The 21,083-nt window shown below is 46.6% G+C and overlaps 7 protein-coding genes across 7 annotated transcripts; 5 read left to right on the top strand and 2 right to left on the bottom strand.

Moving 5' to 3' along the window:
* Positions 1–440, top strand: AO090005000249 (uncharacterized protein; the record flags this gene model as incomplete). Its single annotated transcript, XM_023234196.1, has 2 exons — positions 1–143; positions 233–440. The coding sequence occupies 2 exons, from the start codon at positions 1–3 to the stop codon at positions 438–440; spliced, it is 351 nt and encodes a 116-aa protein (XP_023088873.1).
* Positions 441–817: 377 nt separating this feature from the next.
* AO090005000250 (uncharacterized protein) lies at positions 818–2,471 on the bottom strand (the record flags this gene model as incomplete). Its single annotated transcript, XM_023234195.1, has 2 exons — positions 818–1,739; positions 2,434–2,471. The coding sequence occupies 2 exons, from the start codon at positions 2,469–2,471 to the stop codon at positions 818–820; spliced, it is 960 nt and encodes a 319-aa protein (XP_023088874.1).
* Positions 2,472–6,083: 3,612 nt separating this feature from the next.
* AO090005000251 (uncharacterized protein) lies at positions 6,084–8,642 on the top strand (the record flags this gene model as incomplete). Its single annotated transcript, XM_023234194.1, has 10 exons — positions 6,084–6,151; positions 6,204–6,272; positions 6,346–7,196; positions 7,252–7,405; positions 7,455–7,530; positions 7,613–7,731; positions 7,778–7,835; positions 7,888–8,296; positions 8,352–8,375; positions 8,488–8,642. The coding sequence occupies 10 exons, from the start codon at positions 6,084–6,086 to the stop codon at positions 8,640–8,642; spliced, it is 1,983 nt and encodes a 660-aa protein (XP_023088875.1).
* Positions 8,643–9,020: 378 nt separating this feature from the next.
* Positions 9,021–9,957, top strand: AO090005000252 (uncharacterized protein; the record flags this gene model as incomplete). Its single annotated transcript, XM_023234193.1, has 2 exons — positions 9,021–9,527; positions 9,940–9,957. The coding sequence occupies 2 exons, from the start codon at positions 9,021–9,023 to the stop codon at positions 9,955–9,957; spliced, it is 525 nt and encodes a 174-aa protein (XP_023088876.1).
* A 104-nt stretch (positions 9,958–10,061) lies between these two features.
* AO090005000253 (uncharacterized protein) lies at positions 10,062–10,877 on the bottom strand (the record flags this gene model as incomplete). The annotated part of the gene is made up of 1 exon (XM_001817292.1): positions 10,062–10,877. The coding sequence occupies one exon, from the start codon at positions 10,875–10,877 to the stop codon at positions 10,062–10,064; it is 816 nt and encodes a 271-aa protein (XP_001817344.1).
* A 2,766-nt stretch (positions 10,878–13,643) lies between these two features.
* On the top strand, positions 13,644–16,220 carry AO090005000254 (uncharacterized protein; the record flags this gene model as incomplete). Its single annotated transcript, XM_001817293.1, has 1 exon — positions 13,644–16,220. The coding sequence occupies one exon, from the start codon at positions 13,644–13,646 to the stop codon at positions 16,218–16,220; it is 2,577 nt and encodes an 858-aa protein (XP_001817345.1).
* Positions 16,221–19,552: 3,332 nt separating this feature from the next.
* Positions 19,553–20,420, top strand: AO090005000256 (uncharacterized protein; the record flags this gene model as incomplete). The annotated part of the gene is made up of 4 exons (XM_023234192.1): positions 19,553–19,559; positions 19,701–19,747; positions 19,901–19,937; positions 20,122–20,420. 4 exons carry the CDS (start codon positions 19,553–19,555, stop codon positions 20,418–20,420), a joined length of 390 nt encoding a protein of 129 aa, XP_023088877.1.
* Positions 20,421–21,083: the final 663 nt, after the last annotated feature.

Raw genomic sequence — 21,083 nt, 5'->3', positions numbered from 1 at the left:
ATGATAGATGATGCTGTCTCCGCAACTGGGGTGCCTATTTTCGCCGCAACCCTCTTTTGCTTCGTAGATCAAGGTGTGGGCTTGTGTGTCTGCTACCATCACAATGCTGTTGATGCCACTGGATTCACGGAGGTCGTACGACTGTGAGCTCAAAGCTTTTCCGATCCTGGGTTTAGTTTCTCATTTCCAACTCATGGTAGACTTGGGCGGCTGTGCTCTACTCTCTCACAAGCTGTTCTATTAGAGTTTTGGCCACATCCAATGAGGAAGCAATGCGGTCGCTTTTCAAGATATGTGCCCGCATTTCGGAGTCTCAGTCACACTCTAAGATCAATTCGCGTCACATCGCCGAGCTCTACCGCTTGGTGAATTGTATGGAAGATTATAGGTCTCTTTTCGCGGGTTGGGACCTCGGGTTGGGACCTGTTTGGGTCGCGTGATCTCACCGTTACAAGCTGGGCTAATCTCGACCTGTATACAAATGGACTTTGGTCCTATGCTCGGGAGGCCAAAGTTTGTTAGTTTTCCCTGCATGGAGGCAGATGAGGTTGCTATTATATTACCGCGTCAGAGGTGCTCGTCTGAGGAGAAGCTTGAGATAATGGTTATGCTACGTAGAGATGATCTGGAATCATTGGAAAATGACAGCATGTGGCGAAATCTTATCTCTGAGGACGATAATTAGTTTGCATGACCTCCGAGGAAAGATTGTTTTCTATGAGACTACTAGTTGGTGCTTGCGATAGATATCAGGCTCGGATAATTATAAATTTGTTTTCTCTGGACTACTACAAGTGTATGAACAAAACAACAAGTTTCACGTAGACGGCAAAATGCGAACAGGAAATTGAAGCTCACGATGTAAATGCGACAAGATTTCAGCGTACCCCGACTCATTCTCAGCGCGGATGATCCCATGCAGAATAAGGAATTCAACAATAACAATAGCACTATTTGGCTTGAACTGTCCCTCTTTCAAAGCACAAAGCACTTCGTCGATAGTGTATAAGCTGAAACTCTCCACCTCGGTGTCCCTTGGCTTTGGGGTCATGCCTGGATCTAATTCGAGCTCGTATGTATACTCTACCTCGGGTTGAAGTAGACCGATCTCCCCTCCAGCTTTGCTCCCACGGACGTGGAAATATGTAAGGTGACTGATTGGTTTGACTTTGTCCCTCACCATTTCTTCTGGTAAGGACGCCTCTTCATGTGCTTCGCATATGAGAGCTTCAATCGGTAGCTTTCCAGTAACTAGACCGCCGGCTGCCGTGGTATCGAGCATACCTGGGTAAGTCTGCTTGCGTTCTGATCTCCTACCAATCCATAATCGAAGGCCTTGTTCGTCCCTCACATAGCAGAGGAGTTGGACACCGTAAGTCACAATCCCGAATAAAGCAGTTGCACAACGCTCTATTTCGAGCAGGAGTTGTCCTTCTGGACCGTACACCGGGAATGTTTCATCTCGCCAGCTTTGTAGCATTGATATGAGGCCTAGTTTTCTGGTGGCTTGGAGAGTGTCCTCGAGCACGCGAGAGCGCATATCGGCTGTTGCTGTAGCTGGCACCGCTAGAGTCACAGTACGCTGGTGGTGATCAATCGACCATGAGTCAGACCACTCGATCTTTTCAACGATTTCATGGAGAATATATCCCAGTATAGCACTGCAGCCATTCACTCTAAACGTATAGCATTTTGTCAAGACTTCTGACTGAGATGTGGGTTCGTCATTTGAAGCAAAACTAGTAATAACATCAGCGATGTAAGCACACCACGGGAATTCATATGGCGTAGTACTTATCACATTCCTTAACCACGTCGAGAATAGTTTTCGACATTCTCAAGGATAACTATTCCGGTAAAGTTTGGAAGGAAGGAGGAATTCTGGTACCGAACCTCAAGCCAAATGAACGCGTGGTCTGATCGGCAGCTGCCGAATCCAAGCCCCACAATATATGGCCAGTAGCAACGACTGGCTGTAGGGTGTGGGAGAAGGTATACCTCATAAACTTTGGTTTTGAAAAACTCTACCTTCCTGTTTCTGGATAGGTCATAAAGTCTCCTCGAGGAATAGGCAATTCACAAAAGGCTTCTTCTCTATATGTCCTCGTGATGAAAGCCGAAAGCACCTCATAGCATGAGCACACCTATTGGGCAGGTATTTTAAGCGAGGGGGTATTTATGCACCTAGTGGGCGGCCTATATACTTTAAATCAAACAGACGATCCTAGTAATGGAATAGATACTAGAGTATTAAGTTCTCCCTTGATCCTCGCTTAGAGGTTCAGCTCCACACGATTAATATCTTGACTTGTTTCCCAGCTATGCTATATATATCTCGCATTGCCCAGGCGTGCATTGACTTGACTGCTGGGACCTTCAAGTACCATCTATCAAGTCCCACGATCCAATCAACAAGTTGATATCATGACACACATTTCTACCAGCACAAGCCCGTGGGATCCAGAGTTCATCGGTGATGTTATAGGGCCAGGTGCAAAAGAGCTTTTGGAGATTTACTCCGGAATCCCTTCAGCCGATTTAAATGTTCACGTCGCAAGGATTGTAAGTGCCTGGCTCTGATTCCAGCATTCACATGAGTCACACTAATATACGTTCCATTTCACAGGCGAAACAAGGCTGGGATATCGTACAATACCCATGCTTCCGGCTGGCTAGCTTCCTCAAGCTGGAACTGTCACAATTACCCGTGTACCCAAGGATCGTCGACCGAGTTAAACAAGGAGCGTTGTTCATAGACCTAGGCTGCGGACTTGGCCAGGATATCAGGCGGCTAGCGTATGATGGTGCACCGTCTGAGAATATGGTGGGGCTGGACCTCCGTGAAGGGGTTATCGAGTTAGGGTATGAATTGTTCAAGGACAAAAATACATTGAAGGCAACATTTCTTGCTCAAGATTTCTTTGAAGACACACCGGTATTGAGAGAAATGATAGGAAAGGTCGAAATCGTCAACTCCGGCCTTTTCATGCATCTGTGGGACTGGGCTGGCCAAGTCAGGATCGGTCAGAGAATGATTGAATTGCTGACCCCCCAGGGCGGTTTGATTACAGGATTGCATTCTGGGGGTCGAGAGGCTGGTAACCACAGGGCTGAAGGCTGGATTGAGAGGTGTATCCATAATGAGATGTCTTTTCGACAGATGTGGATAGAAATCGAGAGATTGACAGGAGCTCACTGCAAATTGGAAATCAGTGCACAGGAAGGTAAACAATACCGGCTGGATGACCAGCCAACACTTCGCCTGCAATGGGTTGTGGAAGTTCGGAAATAACGCTTTAGATATAGATTAAGACTAGAGGTCTCACCAGTGAGCCGAGCACTTGAAGGGCTTTGGTGACATGTATACTGTTGACAGGACTAACTGGGCCGGCCGGTAGGATGATCCAGCCGTTAAGCATTCGCAGGATAGGTTTGTTCTTTAAGTCTAGAAAGTTGACGGTCACCAATTCAGTTTATCAATAGGATGAGTCCCACATAGTACTTCGAAGATATAGCTTTCTGAATCACCATCTCTTCCCTATCATGTTAAGTCTCGGGATCTCCCGACAGCCTGATCTCAAACCGCTGGTTGTGGAACCTTCTGGCGCATTCTTGGTTGATCCTCCGTGGATCATATCTTCGATATCAATATCCCGTAACTAGTGTATTAAGTTTCCATAAGCTTCAACATGGAAAAGGACTCCAAATATCCTAAGCCGGTGTCAGTGGAAATCACTTCACTGGAAGAGCTATGTTTAGATACAACTAAAGTAGGCAGCAACACGCGTCTAGCTGGGTATGGTATGTTGCATCCTTTGGTCAACTGGGCGATGGTAGCCAGCGAACCGACGCCTAGCACAGGAAGGAACTAAATTTTATACTAGCAAAAGCAGTGAGAATTGGCATATACACTGCGTTCCACTTCTGTGCTGGATCTCATTCGTGGGTGTTCAATAGAAGGACTACCGATCACTGTCTTCATTGTTGCCGTTTGAGTCATACAAGATAGAATAGGACCTTGCTTCTGCTGATGTTGCGCTGACGATATTTAAGTGGACCGCTCCACAGATATCAACACGATCTGGGATCTAGATGCAGCAGAAAGGCACACGACCGATCCAGTGGGTTATCATATCACTCTAACGGAATCATAGATCCTAGCATTAAGATATCAAAGTCAGCGCCAGTACCCCTCCAACTGTACCCGCATGCAAAGCACCTAAGATCCATAAATTAGAGATAAGCTGCATCAATGATGAGGGGAAAGCTTTTGGACTCGAGACTCCATTAATCTCGATCTTAAGGCGTAAATAGTCTATATCCACAGTTCGTAACCAGCGGGATCAATTTCCTTCTCGGGCCGCGTGCCCATCGGCAATGAAACATCGGTTGGGCCACTCAAGACACTTGTTTTTCGCAGAGGAAATTACTCCGTATGTATTTACAAAGTCTGATGGAGTCAAGCGGGTCGATGATAGCGCGCTAAGAAATTTCACCTCAGCTCGCTTCGTTACTTTCTGCACCTAATAAGATCAATCAAGGTACTGACTACTGAACGCCTCCTGAGTCCCACATCTTCCGCGGCCGCAGATCTGTGTTCAGCTTGATGTCACAGAATTGCACCTGAGTTGGAAGATCACCTGAGGAGGGATCTGCCTTCTGAGTGAAGAACATTTGCTTGGCTTCTCCCCTGATCACTTTATCAGAAATTGTCCTGGGGACCTCCTCTCCTTCACATAGAATGCGAAGTACCGTAGGCAATTAGACTAGGGGCAAATAAGAACAGAGATCCTCCCTGAGAGATTGGAGCGTAAGGTTCGACTTGTGCTCCTCGCGGCAACGCACCAGGGCAGCAACTCGACTGCCTGTTCTAGGGTCTGCTACCGGGAGCACATGGGCTTTGGAAATATAAAGCAATCTAGAGAGGGCTGCTTCAACATGAAGAATAGGTATCTTGACGCTACTACAATTGATAACTGGGGGTCTATTAGTATGGAGTCCTGGTCCAACTGGCAAGAAAGGTGAGAGGGTTCATACTGTCAGTTGACGCACGTCCTTGGATAACATAGTCGCTGCCCTGAAGATAGACTAGATCTCCTGTTTTGTAGAACCCTTCGCGGCACCCTCCCTTCTAGGATGCCGTATGCAGCAAGATCTAATATATTAGTAGTGGCTGAGTGTAATCCTTCAGCCAGTATCACAGCTGATACGAGTGCAACCTAAAAAGCTTCCGTGTAGCTAAATTGCGCCTGTATAACTAGTCGTTCCACGCATTGTCAATGGCTCCATACTATCCTTAACAGCCGCTTGAAACATGGGCTCGTGGTGAATTACAGCCTCCCTCCACCTCCTCATGTGCGTTTATCCCTTTAGTCAAGGTCTCTGGGTTCTTTGTCTAGCAATCCTGCCTTCCGATCAAATATATGTCATGACCAGCTTGACGAAAATATTCAGTGGCTCTCCGATATTATGGGTGGACAACTTTCTCAATTCGAGTGCGGGTTTCGGAGGACCCACGGCATATGCACACTGATAAACACAAAGCACTTAGCTAACAGTGTAGATTGTATCTAAGAGAATACGCTCAAGTCACGTTTCAAGCTCGATCAGAGGCCCCTAATATAATGAATGGTCATGCTGTGTATATCTTGCACCTAACATTAAGGTAGGCCAGCGGGCCACAGACCCTTGGACTAGGGATGGAGTGATTCTATTTTCTGTATACGCCACGACACTATCATAGCTCATCAAACAGATTTGAACCAGGTCATTGGTGCAAAAATTGATCTATGATTTGGGGTTGATCTGCGGGGTACAACATCTACCCCAGGTTTCGGATCTCATTATCCCGAGCATATTTAAACACGGGACTTCCGAACATACCATATCTGATGCTTTAAGGATAGTATACCACCAGGATGATTTCAAATGCCATATTTTTACTTCTCTTCGCATCATCTCCTGCACTGGGGAATATTGACAGGTACGCAACCCTCATCTCACCCGAAACCGGATTGGAACTAAAATAAGCAGACAATGTATAGTGTCCAAATACAATGTAGTCCGCTCCAACCTAATCACCAATGAGACGACGCCACTCCAAGTGGGTAATGGTAATTTTGCATTCAATGTTGATAACACAGGTTTGCAGGTAGGACTTTTTGTCGAATAGATTCTGATATTGTGACTCACAAAGGAAGCAGACCTTTCTGCCTTTCAACACGTTATCCAGTTGGGGCTGGCATAATGATTCTCTCCCAAGCAATGGGTGAGTAAGCATTTCAGTTACCGTTATGAGTTTTCGTTCGTGCCTTGTCTAGCTTAGCTCTTCTAACGTCTCTACAGGGAGAAAATTGAGAATTATCATGGAGTCCCCATGTTAACCCATGGGCGGAACGTGTCCTATGATATCCCTGACCCTGGCCTCCCTGAAGTGTCGCAATGGCTCACTGCGAATCCCAACCGCATAAATCTAGGACGCATAGGATTACAGTACAAAGGGTCACTTGTCTCCGCGTCTCAAATTACAGAGCCGCGACAGGAGCTCGACCTATGGAAAGGGGTCATCACCTCGACCTTCAAGATTGATGGCCAATTAGTCAACGTGGTGACTCAAGGAGACTTACATTCGGACTCAGTAGTCTTTGAAATCGAGTCGAGCCTAATCGCATCTGGTGATTTGGGCGTCGAGCTAGACTTTCCATACCCACCAATTCACTCCACCAAGTACAAATATGAAGTCTTCGTTGGTGTCTACGATTTCCCCGAAAACCATACTACCAGTATTGAGGGGTACAGGGACAGCATGGCACATATTCGACACGAGTTGCAGGAGACAAATTACTATCTCAATCTGCGATGGGGCCCTGGACAACCCCTACGGCTTTCTCGTCAACACAATGCAACCCACAGATACACCCTCAAATCCAGATCGTCTTCTTCCATGGCATTCACGGCGAACTTTTCACCAGAAATGCAAACGGCTGATCTACCAGCTGTGGTTCAGCAGCGTAGTTCCTCGGCATGGAACCAGTACTGGACTCAAGGAGGGTTTATCGATCTAACATCCTCATCTAACCCTAAGGCAGACGAGCTCCAGCGTCGCATTATTCTATCACAATACCATGTGCGGGTTAACAGCGCAGCTAAGGGACAGTCACCGCAGGAAAGCGGTCTGATGAACAATGGGTGGTATGGTTAGTATACTCCGGCTGTTTCATTTAAATGCATGGTTACTCAAAGTACGACTAGGGAAGTTCCACATGGAAATGGTGATTTGGCATAACGCGCACTGGGCGACATGGGGTCGCCAAGAACAATTTGACAGCATTTTTCCAGAATTATATGACACATTACTACCATCGTCATTCGCACGGGCAAGGTCTATGGGGTGGGACGGAGCACGGTATGCTATTACTATCCTAGCAGCCCAACACAAGAACTGACATTCTTAGTTGGCCAAAAATGACTGATGTTGAGACCGGTGTGAGCTCACCCGGCGGCATCAATGGTCTTCTAATGTGGCAACAGGTGCGCCAATATGCCAGAAAAGGTGGCTGTGTACTAATAGATGCAGCCCCATCCCATGTATTTGGCAACACTAGCTTATCAGGCATCACCGACACACGAGACCCTTGAACGATGGGACCGCATCTTAACGGCCACAGCTGATTATATGGCCTCTTACGCGTGGAAGAATACAAGCTCGGGCTATTATGATCTGGGACCACCGTATGCTCATTTGCCTTAGTCGTGTAGAACTATCTAACATCCTCAGGGCATATGGCGTGACTGAGAACACACCTCCATCTGAAAGTCTCAATCTTGCATATGAAGTTAGTATAACCTGACTGCCAAAGCAGATCACAGATGGTAACATATTCTTAGATCGCTTACTGGAGATACGGACTTGACGTCGCGCGCGAATGGAAAAGGAAGCTTAACCAGCCAGTTCCCGAGAAATGGACAGTGGTCGCGGAAGGTCTCGCTCGACCCCCGCAAATTGACGGTTTGTATACCGTCTACGAGGGATTGAACAGTTCATGGTGGAATGATAGCTCTCTAAGCGGAGACCCTCGGAGTTTGATCATGCTTCAAGGCATCCTCCCTAACACACCAGCAGTTGATCCGGATATTGCCTCCAAGACAGCCAAGAAGGTGTGGGAAATATGGACCGACGACAAGATTAGGGGATGGGGTAGACCCGTCCTTGCGATCAATGCGGCACGGGTGGGAGATCCGGACCGAGCGATATACCACTTGACCGCATATGGCTATTGGAATTTTGATGATGCTGGTATGTCTTCATCTTTGAATACGTATTGGGCCAGGTTCTAATGAATATACTTTAGGATTTGCCGAGCGTGGAGGAGATGGTAAGTCGTGGTTACACTCTTCATAATGCTGTTCCTAACGCAAGTGTCAAATGTAGGAGGAACCCCTCCCCCTTTTATGCCGGGTAATGCTGGACTACTTTATGCTGGTAAGGGCTCTTTACATACGAACGGGAAGTAATAATAGCACTAACAACAATAGTGGCATACATGGCTGCCGGCTGGGAAGGGTCCCAGGGCGACGCTCCAGGGTTTCCTCAGGACGGCAGTTGGGTAGTCAGGCATGAAGGATTAATTAGAGCACCGTAGATTGCCTCATGTCTATTTTATGAAAGTATACTATGCAGAAATCTGATACTAAGACAGTTATTTACCCGACCAATGAATGAAGGAGGAACGTAATGCTTTATGCATCCGCCTACTTATCTTCCCTGTCAATGGCATTCTTCCAGCAGCTCTAGGCACAATTAAGCAATGATCACCAACATGAAACTTGTAACTAGTTTCATATAGACACTTGCTTGTTTAGTCACGGAACGGAGAAATAGCAAATTTCCGCGGCTGTCGTACCGATCTGCCGGCCTGCCATTCAAATAGCCCTAAGCCAGTCTCATAAATTGGAGGTAATCTGCCCGCGTAGTTTTAACAGACCAAGATTTCCAAGCCATTAATTTACATACAGATAAGATGTTTGCCAAGTTAGCCTTCGTCCTTCTTGCCATTGAGGCATCTGCACAAAGCATAACGTCTACTGCCACCAGCACAGCTACCTCAACCCTGCCCACACTCCAATCAGACTGGTACTTCATCCGCGCCGTGGAAACGCCCTACTACCACAGCTACCTCCAGACCATCCCAAGCGCCACACCTGGACCCGCTCATCTAGCCTCGAACACAAACGCGGGTCAGTTCAATATCGTCTCGGGTCAGCTCGTTTACAATACCGGCACCGAGCAGCTTTACATGAACGTAGAGGACCCTACGAACAAAACGCAACGAACTTTACAAACCTGGTTTAATGAAACTGAGAACGCATACGGGACATTTGCCTTTCAGGGAGACGCAGTTACATGGACGGTAGAGGATATCGATCGGCAAAATACCGCGGCGTGGCTTGTTTGTGGGGAAGATAAGCTGTACATCAACACTGGGGCTTATGGGTATCAAACACCCGATGGATGTTATGATCAAACGGTACGATAGCCCTTTCTATTGTCGAATGATCAATGGGGTGGAATACTAACAATGATAGATCCATTCGTATGGAGGATCGACCCCAACGGTGTGACGAAATGTAATTTTAGGAGTAGCGGCAACGATTGGAGAAGACGTATAAGACGGGCAGGTTGTAGCTATTATTAGGCCAATGATCCTGATTTTAGAAGTAGCCAGGATAGAAGTAACGAATTATAATTCAATCCTGGCATCATATGCAATCACTACCGCCTGTATGATAACATGATTTGGTATCTCTCAAATACTTTGTCTTACAAAACCTTCCAGTGCCAACCGTAGGTGACCAGGTCCGGATATCTATACAAGTCAGAGTGAACAAGCAAGCATGTCTAGAATACATGTAATCGAAAAAATACTTAAAGCTCTGCAGGGAAGTCTGAATGTTTGAGAATATATCTTGTTGCGGATAATGTGTGCAAGACGTGACCTTGGTGTCCATGGCATTTTGGTCGAGTGGGATTGAGATATTTCCTCTCGGCGGAGGCTTTCAACTTATTTGACCCAGATAGCAGCATAGCGATCTGCTGTCCCATCATTGTAGGCGCTGAAAGTCCGCAGAACATAGCCTTCATCACGGTACTTGTTGAACTCAGCCTGGAACTTGGAAGACTCGACACCGTGTCTTGCCACCCATGCACCAGATGCAGACTTGTCCCAAATTGCCGCATACAGGACCTCATCTCCAACTTGATACCCATCCACATCAACAAGTCGATACCCGTCCTTCACATGTTTGTCGAATGTAGCCTGGTACTCAGTCGAGTTGAGCTCCCCAACAGAAACCCAGGCAGTACTATCATTCCGCTTTTCCCAAACAGCAGCATAGCGACTCTCATTATCCACCTCGTACCCACTCACATGAGTCATTCTGTATCCCTCCTCCAGATACTTGTCGAAATATTTTTGCATCCATTCTTTGTTCATCCCATGACGTGATATCCAGGGCAAGGAGGAGTCTTTCTCCCAAATAGCAGTGTAGCGGTCCTTTCCACCGACTGTGTAGCCATTGACCTGGACAACGCGGTATCCCTGCTTCAGGTAGTCTTCAAACTTTTGGTGGTATTGGTCGGAGGTCATTCCGTGATGAGACTTCCAAGCCGGTGAGGGCCTCTTTTCGAAGATGACGGCGAAGTTTGGCTCCTTATTGTATTCGTATCCGCTGACCGAGTTCAGCCGGAAGCCTTGCGAGACCATTTCATCGAACTTTGTTTGGTATGCCTTGCTATCGAGACGGTAATAGGCGTGCCATTCGTTGGCTTGGACACAGAGTGCCGACGCGAGGGCCACAGCCCAGAGGTGGAATTTCATGATTAAATCAAGATTGAATTCGTCAAGTAGCTGGAAATTATCTGAAAGAGTAGGTTGAAGTTATACGATTTCTCTGCTGGTTCTACTCCAGGTACTTACAAACCTCTGTCCTTATATAACTTTCTTATATGTCTCTGCGCCGTACCCTTCTCGCGACTAACCTATTATGTGCCCATGATGCGAGCATTGCAAGCTTGGCCATACGGTCTAACGGGTCAGGATATATGAAGGTCCTTCTCTGAGTGGAACAGTGGAAATGACGATCAACATCAGATCGTACCCAGATTATCTTCAGGGAGGATTTATTTTTATCTCACCAACGGCCATCTGTCGATCTGTTAGGTGTGCGTTCCTGATACGAACGAGAGCGCCTCGTAAAAGCGGAGCAACCTCGTAAACTTCACGTCTGACACCCAATCGCATCATGGACCTGGCTTGGGAATAAAACACAATCAGGTATCTCATCTGAGGGCAACGATTGATTGCTTAGCAATACTGCTTCACCTTCCTGTATTTGGAGCCGTCATAGGGAGGAAGGTCTCGGAGAATAGTTGACCAAACAGTAACCCTAATAAGTCTCAAGCCCTTGACTCACCCGCTCCAATGACGATAATACGAGCTACAATTTCTCTACGGCGGGATGTGATATCACCTGATTGCTAATACCCCTCGTTCGTATCCTGCATCTCTTTGTTATTGTTTCCATCAAACCCCCAATCCTATTCCAAGTACACTCATCGCAAAATGACTGCTAACAGAGAAAACAAGACCTTGACAGCAGCCTGCCACTGTCGATCTGTGAACTTCACCGTAACCGTGCCGGGTGACGCGCTTCCACTGAACATTCACCTATGCCACTGCAGTGTGTGCCGCTATACGCATGGGGCCCTCTGTAGCTTTCATGCCCCGCTTCCCAAAGATATTCATCCTGAATTCATCTCGCCGTCAAGCCTTGACAATTTAATACCGTATACGTACTCGGGGTCCAAAGCTATTCGGTTCTTCTGTAGAAAATGTGGTTGTCATGTTGGTGACCGCGGTCACAGCGATGGTCGCTGGGTGGTCTCAAGTGCGATCTTCGATCATAGTGGAGACGAAAACGTCTGGCAAATAAGCTCACACATTTATGCCAACGATGATGATAAAGGCGGGTTGTTCGACTTGGTACGTCGGATTAAAGGTCGTGAGATTGCTATTTCGTATCCAGTGAGGCAGGAAGATGAGACCGCCATACAGGACAATTTGAAGACACGGCAAAGCGAGGATCAGTCTCTACGGGCTCAGTGTCACTGCGGAGGAGTCTCGTTCAATGTCTCCCGTCCTTCTCCGGACTTTGTGCATGACCCTTCAAATCGTAAATGGGTTCTCGAAGGGAAAGAAGACAAGTGGCTAGGTTCATTGGATGTGTGTGATGACTGCCGCTTGGTCAGTGGGGCGAATATTGCAGCCTGGATGTTTGTGCCAGTGAGCCATATATCGCCTTCTCCGTCAGAAGATCTACTCATCGGGTCTTCAAAACGTTATTCATCGAGTGATGGAGTGGTGAGAACCTTTTGTGGAACATGTGGCGCTGTGGTCTTCTATTCTTGTAGTGATCGCCCTGAAATAGTGGACGTCGCAGTTGGTATCTTACGGGACCCAAGGTCCTTACTCGCAGAGAGCTGGGTTGTTTGGAGAACCGGGTGTATTGCTTATCTTGAAGATGGTTTACGATATGATAAAGGATTTACCAAGTCTCTGGATGAGGGGCTACAGAGGTGGGGAAAGGAGAAGTATGGAGAGCTGGAGTATTTTCGTATAGGGTAGCTGGTAATACATGTTAGATCCATGCTTATGAGCCCGGGCCGTTGTATTACAGGTGGAAGGGGAATACTATGCCTCCAATAGTTGGTTACAAGAGATTTGACATAACAAGTTCCCAAAATGATAGTTTGTAGCCGAGTGACTGACCACTCGAGCAAGATGCCTCTAGAAGATTCACATTTTCCAATCCTCGTTTTAGTGACTATGTGATATACCTGCAGCAAGACAACAGAGCTGAAGCCTTCTTAGCACGACGTTCATCCGAACGCCCAACCAGAGCTAGGAGCCCCGCATAAACCAAGTAGGCTGTAAAGTATTATGGAGCTATTCCGTTCAGCTATCATGTATAAAACAGGTTCTGAGTTCCGAACCAGTAGACCTTCGACGAATCTTGTTAATTCCTGAGCATCCAGCCGCTCTAATGCATTGCTCACCCAGCTGACGACCATCCAGCCAATCAGGAACAGAAGCGTTGCCGGTTGCATTTTCCACTCCGCAGAGGCTTGCAGATTTTATGCATAGCGGCCAGAGCTGAAAGACGTTAGCTTCACTGTGAAGACATTAAATGATGGCCCAAATGTTTCCTGTTTTGGCGTGGTATGCATCTTGTTTGAACTTCTATTCGTATAATGAAAAGCGGGGGTGGAGAAGCTGATGTCAAGCTGAGGGAGAGCTGAGCTAGCCACGCAAACATGAAAAATCATACATGATATGACTATGTGAGCTGAACAGAGTCTAGGTGTGACGCACCTCGGCCAGAATCGTTCTGTCGTACATATAAATGCACACAACATCCGGGAAGGACGGTCATCAAACGGTCCAGGTCGAGCAATTTATTTGAGTGCATACCTGCTCAAAGTTCTAGATGAAAGCAAACTTCATTTTCGTGTTTCTAGGCTAGCATCTCGCCTTCTCGCTACTGGTATTGCTTGTGTTGCTCTGTGAAGACCGCGTTCGCATATCATGGCTATCAAAACCAGGCACATCCCTGTTCTTCCACGTCCAAGATGGCTCGATGCGGCAGGGATGGGCAAAGGCATTGATCATGACCGCCAGCATCTAAGCATCGTCCTTGCTGCAGGCCAAACTATCAAGGCTCGTCAAACCAACACCGCAATCACTGGCGAGCTCACTCTGCGCTTGCTGAACGACGATAATCAAACGGAGGCATCCAAAAAAGTGGGCAGCGACTGGGCTGAGCTCAGCGCTAGTGTTGTCTCTGTGCCATTCATCGACACGCTGTACACCGATACCTCAAATGCCGCTGTGGAGCCGGTGGTTGAATATGAATATCCGGATGGTTCGAAGCAACTACCCGTTTATCGCAAGGGACAAAGTCAGAGCGAATTCTTCAATCACTGGGATAATCAGGGGTCGGAGTTCGCACTTCTTGACTCCAGCTACACACAAGTCCTCGTTCCTGTGATTGATAAAGAGGCATTGAGACATCCGCAGGAGGTGGACAATATTGACGGGCTGATCGGATACTATGAATCAGTGTTTTCATTCTACAATGCCTTGGCCGGGCTATCATTCGAACCTGAGCGTCCTTCTGATCTGAACAGTACCAATCGTTACTTCATGAAGGCTGACAAACACGGCGCCGGTGGCGCGTATTACGGCCAGAACTGGACCGCAGCGTCGACTAATGCGATCAAGGAATGGTGGCTGCTGCCGTCTGCGAGCAACTGGGGCAATCTACACGAGATCGGTCACGGATATCAGATGTCGTTCCGCAATGACCGATATTTCTGGAACGGTGAAGTATCCAACAACGTTTATGCCGCTCTATACCAGAGCGCCTATCTAGGCGACCGCAAGTATCAGGAAGGCTGGCTGTATAACTATGGAAAGCAAGCCCAAGTTGAGCAAGGTATCATCAGTGACATCACGTCGCACAAGTCACTCAATGACTGGGATCTTCGCGCGAAGCTATACTTTCTCGTCTTGATGGTGGAAAAGGCAGGTGTCGACTCGTTTGCCGATTTCAACCAGCAGTATCGTCTGGTTAGCAACCAGCCAAACTTCGATTCCACTAATCATCTGCTTCTGGATATGCTCTCTGACAGCTTCTCCCGCATTGGACACATTGATGTGACACCGTTTGTGGAGCTATGCAGTGGATATATCTCACCAGGACAGCGTGAAATCAACCAGTTTGGTCAAGGCAGAGCCGTTTATCCGCTAAATCAGCTTGTGGATGGAGATACCTTGACACAGCTCCAGGAGCAGCTGAAATTGCAAAGCCCTCTTACCTTAGTCACTGTCTCCCAATTGCTCGCTAGCGGGATCAAAGGTGATGTCAGCCTCGAACTCAAGATCGATGATTTCAGCCAAATCTACGGGAAGACTATCACAGTGCTGGACGGCTCCCGCTATGTCCGCCAGCTCACCGTTGAAACCGAGAATATATCCCTTGGAGCTCTGCCGATCGGTGTATATACTTTTCGTCTCCCGTTGGGGCGAAACAGCAAATACCAGGTTGATCAACGCTATCTGGTTGTCAAGCCTGGATCAGCTCAGGTGCACGTGAATTTTGTCCCTCAGACTGGGTCTCAAGTGACCAACCAAGAGATAAAGCTGCTAGGTCTAGGGGACAATTTGTTCAGCACCATACTAGTCGACCAAGCAAATCACGTCGTGCAAGTAGCCGTGACTAACAAAGACCCTCATTCTTACTTTGGTAATGAAACATACGCAGAAGTCGTCATCAAAGATAACACTGGCAAGGAGCAGTTCCGCGCTACAATGCCAGGAGTCGGAGCAACACTTCGTGATGACAAAATAGCTTTCAAGCCGGGCTACACCCTCGAGGTTTATCATGCGGAACCCAGCCACCGCATCCAGCTGAGACCAGACTTTGACGGGGTGATCGACCACAACCAGAAGAGGAATATCTTCGAGATAACCTCCAGTGGTCTCAAAAACCAATCACTCAACAACGACCCGCTGGCTGCCTTACTAGCACGCATAGCAGCGGCAGCAACTGCGCTGCGGAGTCACCCTACTCGATTACACGCTGAGTGTCCCAGCAAGGTGGATATTTGGCTCGCCATCGACCAGTTTACAGGCTCTCAACGCGAGGCTTTGCTAAAAGAATATTCCGACTGCATACCATCCGACAATAATGCCCCCAGCGAAGGGCTCGGCAATTCCTTTACAGCTGCATTCAAAGGCATCGGGGATTGGCAGTTCCTGACGACAGAATTAGATTTAGTCGGCAGAAAGCTGACTGTAGCTTTGAGGGACGGGATAGCTCATCACTATTTCAACGATACGTACGCTGCCTTGCAGGTTCTAGATGCTGATGGAAACGAGCTTCTCAATCTGGATGTCAAGGGCAGCACGTCTCAAACGGCACGAAACTGGACTTTGCCTCTTTCTGGCTACGGGGGAGAGGTGCTCAACATCCGTCACGAGGAAGCGCCCACCCGCCTGTTCATTAACAACAACATGCGAGACCTTCGCTTGTCTGGTCGTGAGACAAGGCAGAACTACCGTGTCACGTCCACCGGGCTCGAACTTCTAACCCGAACTTAAACCGGGTGGAAGAGCCTTTCCAACTTTTGAGTCTATCAGTTTCGAAGCTTTAGCCTAGTGCTTCTTACTTCCTTTTTCACGGTCTGTATGGTCATTTGCTACTAGGTAGAAACTCTCAAAAAGAAGGTTGACTGTATTACTCAATTAAGCACCATTGGTAAAAAAATGAAAGCCTGTTAAAGACAAGGCCATGTTCATCTGCTCCCAGGTCCATAGACTTATGAATAGAATAAACAACAGTGTATGGATTACTCTATACAAGTTAGTTTAAGGGACTAGTGGCATTAATGCGTCTTTCCACTATCCTTCATTTCTTCTCTAACATTTCCTATTGTAATTTTTATTTTGTCTCTACTCCTTCCGATGCGCTCTGTTCCGCCTGTCCCTCAAATCTAATATGCTTGGCATCCTCAAGGGTAGCAGGGTACGACTCAATGATATTTTACCGTATGACTTTTGCGCGTTTGTGGGCTGGAACCGCAATGCTTCGCTCTAGATCGATCTTTGGTATCTCTATACACTCTTTTGAATAGAGTATACATTGCTATGGGAGACCTTGTTCCAGGGCGCTGGTTAATGTAATCCAATTTCTACAGATTAGACTTGACAAGGAGGTTTCCCTAAAGGTATAAGATATATGATCCAAACTGTTGAGCTTAATTTTGGGGCGCGGCGTAGACTGATAGGTCTTGGTATGGGGCAGGATAAAGCTTCCATCCCGTTTGCCCCAATGCCCCATTTCTTAGAACCATGTTTCGAGGCGGATGCTCAGGCCGCTTAACCAGAAGTAGTTGAAAAGTAATTAGTCTCTACACTGTAGTACAGAAGTCAAACTCCATAAAGAAAGGCAGGAGAAACTTACTTCTGTTCTTAAGGGCATTCTCAACTGGGGGGTCCAGTCTAGTATCACGAAGACAGCAAAATCTAGATAAATTGTCCATCCCCGGGACCAAACAATTATGGAATTAAATAGCTTCCTCATTCTTTTCATTTTTTCCTTTCCCTTTAATTCCTCTATCTCTTCCTATTTACAGTTCTATGAGCCTATCCTTGCTTGTTCGACAGCCTGCAAAGATGTACTGGCCATTACTTGTGGTCTCCTCGTTCCTAGTACCTTTAGCTACTAGCCAAGGCAACGACACGATTGTCGCGAAAAGAGGCGCACCTGCGTTTCTTGGCGAAAGAAAATATATGCTAGACCAGTGTCCTGAACTCGAAATAATGGGTGAAACGGGTTCGAGAGGTCAAAATCGACCACCTCCACAAAGTCTCGCGTTCGATTGCAAGAATCCCGACAAGCCTGGTAAAATTACCACAGGAGCTTTGTGTCTGAACAAATGTCTTGGCTGGGATAAAAACACGCATCAATTTATCTCACAAAAGAAGTATGTCCACACCCTGAAATCGGTATAACCAATCCCTGACCGGTCTAGTGGAAATGGACTTATGGAATGGAATGGTAATTGTTGGGCCTGTCGTTTTCAGAGAAACGAAAAGGGGGACAATTTTTCCTGTTTATGCGCGAACGTGCCCGAGCCTAAAAGGTATCATGACATTTACTCAAATGTAGATATGGATCGGAGGACATTCAATCTAGGTAAGCATATGGTGTGATCAAAGCTAAACTGTTGTGTTAATTGACGGTTGTAGACGGTGTTGTCGAGCTTGGTAACGGCGGTGTTCTACGATGCCATGGGCAATATGGATATTGTTGAGACGAGATGGGCATATGTAGTCTGTTCCCTTGCCTAGGCAGAGGGTAGAGTAACCGTTATTGCTATTGAAACCTGCCTTGAACTTGAAATTAATATCGATCATTCTTTATATAATTTGAACCTACCTTAGTTGTCTATTCCTACATTTGTCTAATTGACATATGCATAGTTCTTCCCAAGCATACACTAGAGACGGAACGGTGAGAGCAAAGTACCACAGACTACCCATCGTAGAGAGTATACTAGGTTATACTTTGTCAAAGCCGCACAAAAAGGTTTCGTTAGCTGTCTACCTTGAATATCCCAGTTATTCAGCTGTGCGTTATACAACTTGGATATGATGTCCACTTGGAAGCATATAGATCAACCTCAGTAGGGGATATATCTCAAGCTATATCCAGATCAAGTCGTCACGAAATACAAAGGTCAATGTCAATAAACTCTCTTCCTCCATGCTGAGATGGGGCCTGTGCATTGGACAAGTTGTTTCCTGAAAGCTAGATCGCAGCTCCTCGTACAGTACTTAAAATGGATATGCTTTCATAACCCCTAGCGAACCTATTCGTGCACAAGATATCGTTTTCGCGTCTAACGCTCAAAAAGTATACTATTGCTTGGAGTCAATTGTAGTAGGCATAGTATCAGTCCTGTTTCGACTCATAAAGCAATGCTGTAGTCTCATGGGCCACACAGCCGAGAGATCGATAACAGCATGTAACTTCCATCGGACTCTTGAGGCCATCAGTGCAACATGCTCGGCTACCGACATTTAGAAGCCAAGACTGAGTTTTTTACTGGTGCAGTTGTAACAGACTTAAGCACATGGCACTACCATTGATTGAGCTACCGTGTCAGGATAATATGTAACATAGCAGTCCTCAGTAAAAATGTGGTATATCGGCAACCTAGTACAAATCTGACTTTACTCCAATGGAAGATGATCCAAGCAGTTCTAATCTGAGCGTTTCATTCACACTCCCATCGTTAAATCGTGATTATATTATTCCTTTTAGCGGGTAAGAAAAACAGAATTGTATAGGACTGGCCATGACATGGAGTAGCTAATACAACCATGTGAAGTTAGAGGAGGAATAAAATGCCTACCAATGGTTGCCAAAGCTTATGATTCTCTATTCAATAGCGATTTTACAACCACGGGGTGGCATGTCTGATTCTATTAAACTTATGGGTTCAGAAACCACACAAGACAGATGCTGACGTCAATCTTAATTCAGCCTGATAGTCTCCCTGCTCCACACGTAACCAGATAAGTCTTAATCATCATGAATAATTACCTTCAATCTCCCCAGTCCTGTTTATGTGGCCGTAGGAGTCTTTACCATTCTGGAGGGCAGAATTACTATACAGGCATTGGATTGTCCAATACTGCATCAAGCACAGGAACCTTCGGAACTTCCCCAGACAAATTTTTAACTTGGCGTGCATACACCGGCTTGCCATCGCGACTGGACTCCAATTAGCTTACTTGTGTTAGTCGATATATGTGGCTTATTCAGAGCAAGCGACTATGGCCAAGGAATGATGACACTCCAGGCATATTACATAAACTTACAACCTATCACTTATCAACATTCGAAATCGCCATAGGTAGACGCAATGCATGGTTTATATATATCTAATGTGCTATCAAGCTGCATTGTCATCAATGATTTTGCACTATCAGCGCATAGGCAATCAACTGAGACTAGTTTATAACGCCTCGTTAATCAAGGCATAATGTTACATCTTGAAGCAACCCTAACAGGGATATTTCAAATCCAACATTATCCCCTGCAAGACTATCTTCTGCTGGTAAGAGGAGATGTCAAAAAAGGTGCACGCGTAATCTAGTTCAGATATCATGCAACAACAACAGGGATATCTGACAATTGACCCAACATCTGGCCTCCGGCCTATGAGCAGCCCAGATGCTGACGGAGCTAAATAATGCTTATTTGAATCTAGACTGATTTACTCAGGTGCTGCCTCAGAAGACAAGGTTGTTAGTCTTCCATGGTAGCCTCAGTGAATATTTAAGTAACGAGGAAGCCAGCTGGGCTCTTCTATTATCCAGCAATCAACATCCTCCTCAATCCAACAACACTATCAAGCTTTACCTTCTACAAGCCTTACAAAGTCCACAATATTGTAAGTCTAACACAAGCATTAACTGTGTACATCATCAGTAACCAATCCTTCATCCAGCACAATGCAGTTCACCTACACTGCCATCGCCCTCGCTCTAGCTACCACCATCTCGGCCCAGAGCAGCTACCTCATCATGAGCTGCAATACCAGCCCCATCCCCTGCCAGAATGTCGGTATCCCCTGCAACAATGAAAACACTCCCTGGGCCTGTCCTGTCAGTGGTGACAAGGTGGAGCTCTTCTCAAACAGCTGCCGCAACATCAATGGCTATCCTGAGGTTCGCGGATCCGGCTTCACTTTGAGTGACGCCCAACAGACAGCTGGATGCAAGGCTTAAATGGAGCAGCATTCAATGACACGGGACGGTGGTGAGGGCATCATTTGGTTCAAATGTGTTCAGCAACTTATGTCGTTCTTTAAATTGTGATAGCTGGAGGATTTCGGTAGTCAATTTACTCAATATTGTTCCCCTCAGATCTAGATCAGTAGATCAGATTTCTTACTCGGAGCTCACACAAACAAAATGGAAGTGGAAGGTGCTTATTTTCCGGGTGGTGGTTGATGACTCGGATCACGAACAGTTGGAAGTAACGATCGATCCTAAGGAGCACAAAGCTTATCTATGGGTTACTGAAGAGGAAGTTAGGAGTGATTTATGTGGGGATGTGAGGTTAGAGTGGATCTCGTTGAATCAGAAGAAGACCATACTAGAGGCCTTTGAACAACCCTGGATCCATTCATGGGGCTGCACTGCAATTTTAGTGCAATCCAGGCTTAGCTACAAATGCTTAGAAAATTTCTACTCTCTAACTCACTGCGTCATTTGACAATTTTGTGCATAAGGCAGCACTGCAATCTTAGCTCCATTCAGGGTTGACTGCAAATGCTTAGAAACTTCCTGAGTTCTGACTCTGTATTTACGTGTGGTGACTCAGCCAATGCTGTCACTGCAATTTTAGCTCGCTGAAGGGTTGAAGAGCTCCACGCTCAGCCTCGTCTG

This window comes from Aspergillus oryzae, chromosome 1, assembly GCF_000184455.2.
Source record: "Aspergillus oryzae RIB40 DNA, chromosome 1".
NCBI lineage: Eukaryota > Fungi > Ascomycota > Eurotiomycetes > Eurotiales > Aspergillaceae > Aspergillus > Aspergillus oryzae.
This window is presented reverse-complemented; position numbering and strand designations above follow the sequence as displayed.